Source organism: Netta rufina (genome assembly GCF_964035555.1).
Source record: "Netta rufina genome assembly, chromosome: Z".
Classification (NCBI taxonomy): Eukaryota; Metazoa; Chordata; class Aves; order Anseriformes; family Anatidae; genus Netta; species Netta rufina.
This window is the reverse complement of record NC_140126.1, coordinates 40,517,839-40,531,417: the sequence shown is the minus strand read 5'-3', so window position 1 is coordinate 40,531,417 and position 13,579 is coordinate 40,517,839. Positions and strand designations below refer to the sequence as shown.

Below are 13,579 nucleotides of genomic sequence, written 5' to 3'. Positions count from 1 at the left end.
ATAGTTTTGTTGCCTGTACTTTTGGCATGTAACAGAATACAAATGGCAAAGAGCAGCAACAGGGAATAACCTGGTAAACAGTCAATTATTCCACTCTTTTTTTTTTTTTTTCCTGTATTTTTCATAGCTGTATTTTTTCATAGGCTTATACAAAAGGAGGCTTTTGTGAATATCATGCTACATTTCTGTATCATACTCTATAGTATGTATCTCACTAACACAATAGTTTCCAGTCAGACTTTCCTTACACTGCAAATAAAGGTAGAAAAGCCAAGCTCTATAGCTTTAAAGAAGAATTTTTATTGTGCTAATAAACACTTGAGATGTGAAACATGAAAACTCTGAATTGAATCACACAAAGTTAGAATTACCAAAGCCAAACAAATGCCCTAGTTAAACCCTCACAGTGAACCCTCTGTAATACCATTCATTTAAATCATTCCAGACAACAGGATCTGAAAAACCTGAGCAGATTGGTCTTCGAAGTGGAACAATATAACTGGGTATTTGAGCTGTCAGTGAAATCCACAAGGACATTAATGGGATATCTGCCTCAGAAATCTATCCATGGAGCTGAGTCTGAGCAGAGAATTTGACCTTTTATACCAAGTGTCCTTCATCTGGCAATCTTGACTTTTTAGGTTCCTTCTTTAAATGTAGGAAGGCATTTTTCCATCTGGTTTTTCCATTGTGAAATTGTGTCATATCATCATGACTTTATGTTATTCAGTGTTGACAAAAATTATTTCTTTCTGCAAAGTGAACAACTGAACACGATAACTTTCCCTTGTGTTTAGCTTAGTATAGAATGTACTGAAACCTCCTCAGTTTTTTTATCAGTTTTTGAATCAACGTAGACTTGAAATTATTATTTAACATACTTTTAGTTTACACATTTTATAAGACAGAAAGTGATAGCATAAGTAATACTCAGGTAACATACTCTGGTCTGTTTTCCTGGCAGTCTTGTGGATAAGTAATAAATACAGATACTTTAAAATGACAATAAAAATTACAATTCAATATTTGTACTTCAGAGGCAGGTATAGCTTATTTTCAGCGTCTGTTGTCTGCATTTTAAGTGCTTTGTCAACCTACAGAGAAATGCAAATATACTCTCAGAAGAGCCAAGTTTCACGAAATGCTAAAAGTGTTGATACGCTACTTCCACAAGAGGGCAGTATACAAGCACAGTACAGGAAAATGCCTTACCAGAGGATTTAAATTAATCTGAACTTTCTAGTTCAATTGGCAAAGTAATTTAATATGTAATAACAAATTAATCCCATTTCACAGCTACTATACCAGATATTAACGTTTAACCAATTTGTACGCTTAATTACATTCCTTTGAATTTTATGCTTTCTGCTATATTTCACCTGTGTTAGGAGATGGGATGTGTTTTGTTATCACAGTCAAAAATAGGTATTCTGGCCCCATATGCCAAATTCATGCAGAAGAAACAAAGAACTATCTGAAGCTAAAAAGATGAAAGATTGATTGCCTAAACAGAAATCTGCCTGGGAATTTCCCACATATTGTCACTTCCCTGCGTGAAGTTCCACACATGCTACTGCAATTCCTCCTGATCCATCTCCTGCAGTAAATGACGGGCAGCATTTGTCATCCCCTTTATTCTGCTCCAGTCCCAAGCATCATGGCATAGCAAGGCAGAGAGCAACTGGACTGATACTGTCTTGTGAGTGACTGCTGTATGACTTGTTGGATCTGACCCTCAATCCACCCAGCTGGCAAGAAACTTCTGCGACTGCAATACTTTTGCACAGAGAGAATTTTTCTCAGCAACAGTGGGATCTAAGACTACCCTTTCCATGTTGACACTGTTACTTCATGGGAAAAAGGCTTTGTGAAAACTCCCATTGTCCTTTTGTCTGTCATTTGAAACTACAAGAGGCAAAACTTCACCATAAAATACCTGGGAATTATTCATCAACATGTGTCTTATTTTCAACATAGTAATTTGCTTAGAAAAAGTTGTGGTTTTGGATGCTTACAGTTCTAAGTCAGCTGTGAACCATGTCTGGTTGAACGTCATCTGTTCACAAACAAGACCATGTTTTCTTCCATCCAGAAGTAAGCTGTTTCAGCAATGTTTAATCAACCAGCACTGACCTTTCTTCTCAAATGCCACAAATTCATTTTCAATAAATGTTTAACTACTGGTTTCTAAGGGGAAAAGTTCAAAAGATGTAGAACCTACTTGTAATCGTATACTGGCTTTATAGATACCACATAGCGTGGTTGCTGTAGGATTGCCTATGTGTTTTAGGAAGTTAAAAGATTTGTTCTGCAGTCCAAGGGTCTTTTGACACTTGTGTTGTCTCAATTATAATTTTGCTCCTGTTATCTTTCTGCATTGTTTTAAGATATGTGAAAATACTGACAAAGAGGCAAAAATTAAGCCCCTGGTATAACATTGACTAAGCTAGTGGTGTTTTATTTTAACAAACACGTTTGGGAATTGATTGGAATCATCTCAGGATATAACTATACCATAGTGTCTGTCTAATGTAGACAAACTTAGCCAGATATCTTGACTGGATAGCTGGTTCTCACAGCAGGGAACTATCTGTGGGTAGCAGATTCTGCCTGAAAAATTGTGTGAGAAGCAGTTTATAGTATTAAGCTTTATGTTCTCTTAATTTGTCTACCCTTGACAATTTTGATCTCAATTATTTAATGTGAAGTCAGCTTTCAACATGGTAGTAGAATCCTCAGAATTACCAATGTCTGGGTGTATTTTAAGGCCATGGATATGAAAATGGGTTAATCTACTGTAAACAAAGTTGCCTTCAGTTCAGAAGATTATGAACTTGATATAACTGCTAAAAATAATTAAGCTACCTCCCCACAGTGGAAAATGCACATCTGGATAGACCACTGTGAAACCAGCACCCTTTCAAATGACTGCTCTTTCAATTCACAGATTGTTTCTACCTGAACTTCATGGTAGGAATGGAGAGGCAAAACACTTTCCCCAGTCACCTCACCATCACTATAAAAACACGGGTTTCTGTTCAGAACGTGAGGATAGTGCATAGCCCTGCAAGTGAGATGAAAGAGCTTAGTCCTCAAGCATGCATACTAAACCTTGGATTGCAAGTGTTTTGATATGATCTTGATTTTTTTTATACACAAATGTATAACTCTTCCTACTGGTTATTAATGTATTAATCACAATTAAGCTAAACTGTCTCAAATCAGCAGGTCTGAGTTTTGTTTCCTGAAGTCATATATTTCCAGACTCTTTTAGCCTACTTATTTCTAACTAGATAAGTCCACTCATACAAAATTTTATGGGATGCTCACTATTAATTGTTCTCAACTATACGGACAGGTGTAGCTGTGTTATGTGGTTGTAAATCATTGTTTACTCTTAAAGAAAGAGCTAATATCAATGCTTTATCAATTTTACAAAATCCACCTGTAATGTGAAGTACTGAACTGCCCCTTTTAGAAGAGCTTTTCAGCTACTAACACCTAAGGCTTTCCGGAGTGTCTGTGATGCCGAGCATGGGTTAATTAAGCCAAAGTTGTGCACACCTGCAGGAGAAGGCATTATGCACACCTTTGATGTCAGAGAGGCAGAGATACGGAGCGTGCTTTGGAAGACAGCACACGTGTACTGAGAGGTGCATATCTTTATCATTTAAGGCTATGTTTATCCAACTGGGCACATCCCAACCCCCCAAAAAAACGCAGATCGCGTGCCCGAGAGAGTTGTGGATATACCACGGGAGGGGGCGTGGCCTGATGCGGAGACGGGCGGGGCCACATGAAGACCCTGCCCACCCCCCTCCCACCCCCTGGCCGGTGCTGGTGCTGCGGGCAGCGGGGGAGCGGCGGCAGTGCTGTGGTGTCGGCAGGATGACGGACCGCTCGGCCTTCGACACCAATGTCATCACCATGACCCGCTTCGTGATGGAGGAGGGCAGGCGGGCGAAGGGCACCGGGGAGTTCACGCAGCTCCTCAACTCCCTCTGCACCGCCGTCAAGGCCATCTCCACTGCCGTGCGCAAGGCGGGCATCGCCAACCTGTGAGTGAGCCGACCCTGTCCCTGTGTCCATACCCATCTCCATGTCCATCCCCATCCCTGTCTCCATCCCCATCCCCATGTCCATCCCTATCCCTGTGTCCATCCCCAACCCTGTGTCCATTCCTGTCCCCATGTCCATCCCTGTCTCTGTGTGCATCCCCATCCCCATGCCCATCCCCATGTCCATCCACATCCACATCTCTATGTCATCCCCATGTCCATATCCACATCCATGTCCATCCCCATGTCCATCCCAATCCTGATGTCCATGTCCATCCCTGTCCACCTCCCTATACCCATCCTGTCCCCATCCCCATCCCCATCCCCATCCCCATCCCCATCCCTGTGCCCATCAGCATCAGCCCAGAAGGCACTTGGAAATAGTTTGAGATGCCTCCTTGTCCTGCCACCCATCCCTCCTCTCCTCCCCTCTCCAGAGCTGTTGCTGTAGCATGAGCTTGAGCTTCTCCCCAGAGGAGTGTGTTGTGTTGTGCTGCTCCTTCACCCAGAGGGCACACAGCCTTTGGTGGCTGATGGGCTTGCATGCAGACCCCCGTCAGGCTGGATGCTTTCAGCCAGCAGCCCAAAGGGGTTTTTCTTTTTCTCTTTGTTGCACCATAGCAATGTCAGTTTTTAGCAAGAGCCTTCATCAGGAACAGCAGTGTCTGCAGTCAGCCAGTCAGCGCTGACACCCAGGGGTGTGGACTGGAGGAGAATTGGGAGGAAATTAGAGCTCTCAAAATGTTAAAAACAAAACTATTTGTTAATAACTACTTCCCCTAGGTATTTTACATATCATTGGTATGCCAAACTGTATGCTGATCAGGGGTTTAGACATGAGCTGCTTCATTACTTAATGAAAAATGCAGTAGAGAGAAAATGAATTTGCATCTACGTACCATGTAGTGGAAAATATATGAAGCAAAAGGCCTCTAGCAATACAAAGTAATTTTTATTGTAAAAAGTATTATTAGCATCAAACCTGAAAAATTTGAAGTTAATAAAGTAGAAGCAACTGCAGGAGACGGTAAAAAAGTCCTGCTTTTTGTATATTTTAACTTTTTTCTCTGTTTTGACTTCAGATTCTAAATGGTTGAGACAGTTTTTTAATTGCTATGTGCTAGCCCCTTCCCATGCCTCTTATGTCTGTCAGAAGAGACCAGGTTTTCCCATCAGTGACCTGATTTGTCACACTCAGAGGTCCTGTTCCTGCTGCTTTGCTGAGCTGCCCACAGGTTCAGTATCTGTGCCCACAGCCTTGCCTTACGATCCCCCAGGTGCAGAAAAGCATTTGAGCTGCTGTGGCAGAGACGGAGACAGACAGACAGAGAATTATTCTGGGTATTTTTCTTTTTCTCTTGCATCAAATTAAAGAAATGCAGTACATTGTTATATTTCTGAGTGCAGCGCTATTGCTGAAGACCAGAAATACCAGTATTCGGAGTAACTGGTGCACTGTACCTAAAGTACATAAGAGTCATCTGAATGTGTGCAGAGCAGGGTCTCTTTTTGCTCTTCTTAGAGCTACACTTCCTGTTCTCTGTTCTGTGTGCTTTCAAAAGTGCCTATCGCAAAGTCTCCCAGTACTTCCTGATGCCAGATGGCTTGATTCTGATTAGCTGTCGGGACTGCATTTGTGTTCCGTGTTTGTGTTTCTCAGTTTTACTCCCAAAGAAATGCTTACTGCATGAAACCAAAACTGAAAACACTGAACCGTAGAAATGTTGATTTAAGTGTGAGCAAAATATTTGTTCTGAAATCTGAGTTTGATACGGCTCACCAAGAGCAAGTTACAGAGAAAAGTTATTGTGTAACTAGTGTAGTCAGGGTCGTTGTTACTTTTTAAGTATAAATTTTCTAGCAAATCTTAATTTTTTACGGTAAACAGCTGTGCTGTTGGAGGCTAGGATTGAAGGAGAATATTTAGGTTTTATAGTTAATGTAAAGTAACACAATTATTGTAATTCAGCCTTCACAGCCTGCTCTGGCTATGTCTGCCTGTATCCATTCAGGGACTGTAGAAAAATGATCCCCTTTTTTGTGTTCCTCACATTTGATGTCTTCTAGATTTGCCACAACACAGATGATGTTAGCAGGTCTCAGCAAGAATCCAATGGACAGTAAATAAAACACAGTTTTGAAAAACTGAGATATCATCCAGTCTTGCTTTACCTTGCCAGAAATGGGATGCTTAGGAAGGCATAGTGCCCTGCTCTGACTAAATGCTCATCCTTCCTTTACTTTAGCTATGGAATTGCTGGTTCTACCAATGTGACAGGAGATCAAGTAAAGAAGCTGGATATCCTTTCCAATGATCTGGTGATTAATATGCTCAAGTCATCCTTCAGCACATGTGTCATCGTGTCAGAGGAAAACAAAGATGCTGTAATAGTGGAAGCTGACAAAAGGGTTGGTAGCTTTAAAAATTATTTGTGCTTGATTCCAAATTACAGTTGTATTACAATTGTATTTCTTCAAATGTAAGAAATTGAAACTGAGCTGAAAATTTCAGAGAACATGTACTTTTCTGAAAATGCAAATATGAGCAGTTTCTTGGAATTTTATTTTGTTTTATTATATTTTACTTGTGTGTTTCTCTACCTCAGCATTTGTTCTTTCTGTCATTTCTTTTCCCAAGACATATTTTTTTAAATTTGTTTTCTCTGCGGTTCCTCTCCACCTTCTTTTTTACCCCACTTTTTCCTATTTGTGGGGGAAAATTCATGGTTATTCCTCCTGATCTCTAGAGCTATGCTCTGAGTCAACCCAGCACTTCTGTAAAGCAGAATTGTCAGTAAAAGACTGAGTATCTGTTCAGTGCAGATCAGATCTTAGGTTTTTTAATTTAAGCAAATTCTCACAGAAGTCCATGAAAATAGGACTTAACAACAATGAAACAAGAAAAAAAAATGTCTTTTTGGCCTAGGCATTACTTATGTGCACAAGTCTGCATACACTTGTTGAATGATCATAGTTCATTTTTCCTGGCTGATACTCTATTGTGTAAAAAATCTGAGTTTAAAAAAAAAAATATAGAGAGAGAAAACAAAAAAATTAATCTAATTTAAAAGGCATAACATTTGTTTTGTCAAAACAGTTATCTCTTTTGCTCCTTGTTGAGAAATCCTGAAAATTGATTCCATGGGCATTGGATGAGCAAAGTCTGCTTTAGATCTGAACAAATATGACTCCTTCACTGATCTTTGAGGATCTGTAGGCTATGAGCTAATGTGGTTTTATCAGAATTTCTACCCGTATGATAGCAGAGGAAAGTACTTTTGTGCTTAAAAGGTTTTTGGTATACAGGGTTAAATCAAATGAAGAGCAAATAGTCAAACACTGTTAATACACATGAATATTAAAATGACTGTGGGCAAGATAAGGGGAAAACAAGCTATTTAATAGGTAGAGCAGAATGAGCTATTTTCCCTGTATCAGCAATTTCCTGTACCTGCAGGAATCCATATACAGCAATGGGCAGAGACCGTTCTCTTTTTTCTTTTCTTTTTTTTTCTCCCCCCCCTTTTTTTTTTGAGGGTGGAGGAGAAGAGAGGGGGTCAAGGGATGGGAAGGAAAAAACAATATAGGATAAGACCACAAACTGGCTAAGATAAGTTCTGAGCACAGGGTTTTGAAGTGGAATATGCATTAAAATTAAGTGCATAGTTTATGAATGTCAGGTGTTAAAGTCATTTTTTTGATACCTCTAATTTTAGCTCTTAACACACTGATCTTCTTAAAACGTCTTTTTTTTTTTTTTTCCTTACAATTCAGAAAGCAATTTTATTAAAAATGAGAAAATGTAGCCTGAATAGTAAATATTACTGGAATTCCAGTCCTTCATAATCTGTAACAGCATTTTAGTTAATATTGATTTGAAATTGTGCGAGAATATTTACATACTGAAGTTCTTGTATTTGGGGGAGGGAGGCAAATAATGTCACTAACCTTATTGCTCTCTATTTTGTATTTTCTAGGGTAAATACATAGTCTGCATAGATCCCCTGGATGGCTCATCTAATATTGACTGTCTTGTTTCCATTGGGACCATCTTTGGCATCTATAGAAAGGTAAAATGCTTTCACGTAAGGCAGGAAAAAATATTGTTGTGCACCTTTTGGTAATACATAATTGCATATGAAGACTTCATAAAATCTAACTAAACTTGTTTGTAAAAGAGTCTTTCAGGACAGGCTTTAAGTTAAATAAATCTGTTGTTTCAGACACTTGTATAAAACACATTTGTGAGGGATTTGCATCACTGTGTTAGAAGATGAGAGGTACCTCCATGTACATGGGAGCCTGGCTGATGCTTAATTAGCCAGCTAGAGGAATTAGCCCTTACAAACAAAGCAGGTATTAGATTTCATGGATACCTTCACAGGGACAAAATACCATGTGTTTGTCATCTACCTGGGGAATGTGCTTTCCGGTTTTCTTGTTCTCTGTACTAATGGTCCTGTTAGCCTGAGGATAGGCTTCAAATACAAACCAGAGCTGAAACATGGCGTGTGCATTTCAAGTGTCTAATTCAGTGTGAAAGGCAGAACTCTTGTCTGAAGGAGCTTGAAATACCGGACTTGCATGTCATAAGAAGGGGGAAACAGTAAGTCAGATAAAACACACCCAACTGTCCGTTTTAATCATCTTTTGTATGTCATCACACATCCCAAAGTAACTATTTTCAACTTCATTTTTATATGAAGCAAAGGAAAACAGAACAACCCTAGCTGCTTTTGATCAGCTGTAAACTCCATGAGTCATGTCTTGTTGCTTGCTTTTCAACTGTGCTCTGGAGAGTTGCTTCTAGCTGTGTTCATCATGACCTACGGGGAGGCACACAGCTCTATAATATCTCCTTAATCCTTTCCTGTTTCCTGCATTCCAACCAAGCTTATATAAGAGCATTTCTAGATCAATGTGTTTGTCTCCTCCGTGTAATTTGTACATTACATATAATGAATCCAGTAATATAACGCATCCAGTAGGAATCCTAGTTGTAGTTCATGGAAACATTTGTGACACCTGTTGCCTGGGTACAAAGCAGAAGGCCATCCCTATCTCAAATAGTCCAGTTACATAACAGCTAGAAAAAAAAAAAATGAAGTAAAATGAAGTTTTCTATGCTCCTTCTTATTCTAGGTGACTCCTGAGGAACCTTCAGGGAAAGATGCTTTACAACCAGGGCGTAATCTTGTGGCAGCTGGTTATGCTCTCTATGGGAGTGCCACGATGCTGGTACTAGCCACTTCTGCTGGAGGTGTCAACTGTTTTATGCTGGATCCGGTGAGGAACTCTTCTGTTTGCTTGCTTGTTTGTTTGTTTGTTACGGGTAACAAGGTACTTGCGTAGTAAGAGGTAAGAGCGTAAGAGCGCCTTGTCCATGAAAAAATCAAAGAACAATTTTCAAATTAAAGCTGACATGGAAAAATGAAGTCAACAACCTGTCAAAAATAATGTCAAGAGATTTTTATATTCTCTCTGCCTGCCAAGATGGGTGATTCAACAATGGGAAGACAGTCAGTGCAGTGAAGCGAATATGTGGCATGTGTCAGATAATGTCATATTTAAAATAAGCTGTTTTCAACCATGCAGAATGCATTTGTAGATTTTTCTGCCTTTTCCTTGATGCTAGAACCTTAGTAAACCTGAAGAAGCAGAAATATTTAACATTCTTTTATGTTTTCAGGCCTCACCATGATGAGTAAAAGAGTAAGTTATGTGTGTGGATGCATTAGACATTCTAGAATGCATTGACCGTAGGAATTTTAAAATCAAAGGCATATTGACCACAGCTGTAGTGAACCATCTTAGCATCATCAGTCAATCGGCATGTGCCACCTGCCTGTATTAAATTTTTAGAAACTGCAGTGGTCAAGCAGCAGGATATAAAATGTGGTGCTCCCTGCTAAGTAACAGCTTATGTAGCTGCATGTATTTTTGTTTATATTCAGATAGGAGATTTAGCTTTGTGCATGTGTGCATGTTATTTTTTTTGCTTTTAGCACTAACATCGAAAGTTACATCAGTGAAAACGAAAGAGCCCAGCTGTTACGGAGAGTAGTTCTCTTCACTCCAGGCTTCTAGTTAGTGAAAGCTACGGCAAACTGGAGTTTATTAATGTGTATAGCTATCTGAAGTTATCTGCACATTGCTCCAGCTGGCACTGTCAGTTTCTGAATTCCTCAGAGCTGCACTTTGATTATAGGTCTAGCAACAGAGCAGAGAGCTAAACAAATTTACAGACAACAGCATTTTTTGGCACAGAAAAATGAAAGAGAGCTGGGAATGGTAGCATGAAGAACTTTGCATGACCCTGGGATTCCTGCTCTGTGTTTTATGGATAAACAAAACACTTTGCATCTGAACTGCAGTCACCACTTTTTCATAGGTACTAAATCGTTACTGAAAATGGAAGCTGTAGTGAATTTTTCCTAAGTTGTGTGTATGATTGGCTTTCACTTTGTAAATAAATGATCAACTAATATTAACAATTTGATTTTCTTTCTTATTGTTAGGCAATTGGAGAATTCATTTTGGTTGATAGGGATGTAAAAATCAAAAAGAAGGGGAATATCTACAGCCTCAATGAGGGCTATGCTAAATACTTTGATCCTGCAATCACAGAGTATCTCAAGAAGAAGAAATTTCCTGAGGTAAGAGATCCAGTTTTTGGATGACAAGTTACACTTCTAATTTCCTACTTTACAATCAATGACTGTTATGAAGTACTGTTCCACAACTTGTTATTCTTTATCTATTTAAAATATATCTGCATGTATGCAGGGCTGCTGGTTAGAGCTGCAGTTGATCACAGAATCACAGAATCATTAAGGTTGGAAAAAACCTCCAAGATCACCTGATACAACCATCCCCCTACCACCAATATCACTGATGTGACCAGATCTTTCACCATTCTTCAGTATTGCACTTCACACCCCCTCTTTTTTTTTTTTTTTTTTCTTTTCTATTTATCTATTTTGTTTGTTTATTTATTTATTTACTTATTTATCTCCCATCCTTGCTGGGGACCTGAGTAATGGTGCTGGAGGCAAAACTGGGCATTTAGTGATACTGGATAGGAAGGCTCATCTGTTGTTGAAAGCATGTTTCCTACAGGTGTTAGATTGCTGCTGCATCACTGCAGCGGCTGATTAGATGGAGAAGCTGAGCAGGGGTGGGCCATGTGCTCAGCGATAACACAAGCTGTGTTCCCAAGGGCCTCTCACTTGAAAGCCTCGTGTAGTTTCAAAGTCTGCTTAGTGGTCATGCAGGTTCCTACTCTCAGGAGGCCTGAAGCTCTCAGGAGTGCCCATAAAAATCATGTCTGTTCTCATGCCTTCCTTCTGTCATCACTGCAGTTATTATCTGGATAGCGAAGTGTAAACATTCACTATTGCTAAATGTTGATGGCTGCTCTTGACTTCCTCACTTTGAAGGCAGAGTGGCATTTTCTTCTGGCATCTTGCCAGCCTTAAGGTGCTGTTTATTAGAATAATAAAAAGTACTGCCTGGGCTATATTGAGGAACTAATTTTAGTAGTCAACTATGAACTTTTTGTTAGAAAAAGTGTTGTAAATTCAGGAGAAAATGGGTAAAAGAAGTACTAAAGATTGCTTCCTTTCTTGTTTTTATTATTTATGGATTATTTATGGTTTTTTGTTTGTTTGTTCGTATGTTTTTATTGCACTACAATAGAAGTGCAGTATCAGTTACCACCACTTGGTCTTTTTGCTACTAGAAATGCAGTATTTTCTAAGGGCTAGAGCACTGGTGGAGAGCTGGGAATCATTTTCTGTTATTGGCATCACCACTCATCTATCCTGAAATCTTCTGTCTGTCTTTTTCCCTGGATTTTCCCATTTAGAAAACAAGGAAGAAATTGAATTTTTCTCCAAGCTCCTTGGAATACTACAAATTACGATATGGATGAATTAGACATTAGGACCACTAAGAGCCCCCTCTCTTAGTGGGGGAAAAGAAGACTAACCTGATGTTCTCAAAAATTACATTTATTTAAATGTCTTTCTGTAGGACGGCAGTTCACCATATGGCGGAAGGTATATAGGATCTATGGTGGCTGATGTGCATCGCACGCTGGTATATGGAGGAATCTTTCTGTATCCTGCTAACTCCAAAAGCCCTAAAGGAAAGGTAAACCCACATAAAGGCAATAATAGAAGACGCTACATTAGATAGATATTTTACTGTCATGGATCGGTATTATGATTCCAGAATGTAATTCTTTTAGCTTGGTAGCTTACATGTCTGATGTGCAGGTGTGGCCACCCATTGCACACTGTCGCAAGTGAAAGCATCCTGTTGTATAAAACACACCAATGTTAGCATTGCTGCTAACGTGTCATCTGTACTGATTTCTCTTTAAACCCAAACACATTCACATTATGGAACATTAGCAGGAATGTACCAGGGGATGTGCTGTTTAAGCAGGCTTCTATATACCGTTTCATCCCAAACCATGCCATACCCAACCAAGTGAAAAGTTACAAAGCAAAATAAACATCCCGCACTGCACTGAGATTCCTATTACAAGCTGATATATCAGAGGCCTATGTGTATTGTTCTCCATAAGAAAAGCTCTGCTAAACAGAAACACGTCTGCATCTTGTACTTGGTGACACTGACTCATCTGGACAAACCATGCCTGGCTGCCTCTGCAGGACATCAGACAGTCCCTTACGGAAAAGCACACCCTTACAGGCTGACAAGGCGACTGTTTATTCAGCGAAGACCTTTCATCTGTTTTGTAACTGTCCGTAAATTATTGCTTCAGATTGCAGATAAGATGCAGTTACTCATTACAGAAACCTAATGGCACACTCAGGGGCAGTGTTTTTCTTTTCTTTCACACAGGCTTACATGATCTGCTGCCTTGTTAAAGATTGTGTCTTACATATGAGCTTTGTCTCTGTGTAAAGTGCACCATGCAAATATGAGCTATGGAGAAAGTCCTTGAATTGGGCAAATCCAGCATTCACTGTTGTATTTAAAAGAAAAGTCTATATAATTTAACTCTGGAGACAAGTTTATATTAAATACGGAGTACTTGGATTGTTGACTGGTTTTTAACCAAATGCTAAATATAGTTATATTTCATGATTGTCACTATTGCCTGGACTGACCGTTGCCATTTTGATTTTTATCCTACAGCTGAGACTGCTCTATGAATGCAATCCTATGGCTTTTGTTATTGAGAAAGCTGGGGGAATAGCAACAACAGGTCATCAAGCAATACTGGATATAGTGCCTGAGGATATTCACCAAAGAGTGCCTGTTGTCCTGGGATCTCCTGATGATGTGAAGGAGTACCTTGAGATTGTCAAAAAGCATTCAGCTAAGTAAAGAAGGCTTACTGCAGTCAGAAAGAAATGCCTTACAGCTGAACCAAAGAACACACTGCAGTACTGCAAGACCGAACTGTCAGACCTCTGTAGCAAGAGAGCAAATGAGCCACATTTTCATAATTTTTAAGTCAAATCTTGTGCAACTGTACTGTGAAA

General features: G+C 39.5%; 1 protein-coding gene across 1 annotated transcript; it reads left to right on the top strand.

The window, feature by feature from the left end:
* The first annotated feature begins 3,860 nt into the window (after nucleotides 1-3,860).
* LOC311221035 (fructose-1,6-bisphosphatase 1) lies at nucleotides 3,861-13,579 on the top strand. Its single transcript, XM_084304761.1, has 7 exons — nucleotides 3,861-4,058; nucleotides 6,305-6,467; nucleotides 8,036-8,128; nucleotides 9,201-9,344; nucleotides 10,577-10,714; nucleotides 12,093-12,212; nucleotides 13,230-13,579. The coding sequence occupies exons 1-7, from the start codon at nucleotides 3,889-3,891 to the stop codon at nucleotides 13,419-13,421; spliced, it is 1,020 nt and encodes a 339-aa protein (XP_084160887.1). The 5' UTR covers nucleotides 3,861-3,888; the 3' UTR covers nucleotides 13,422-13,579.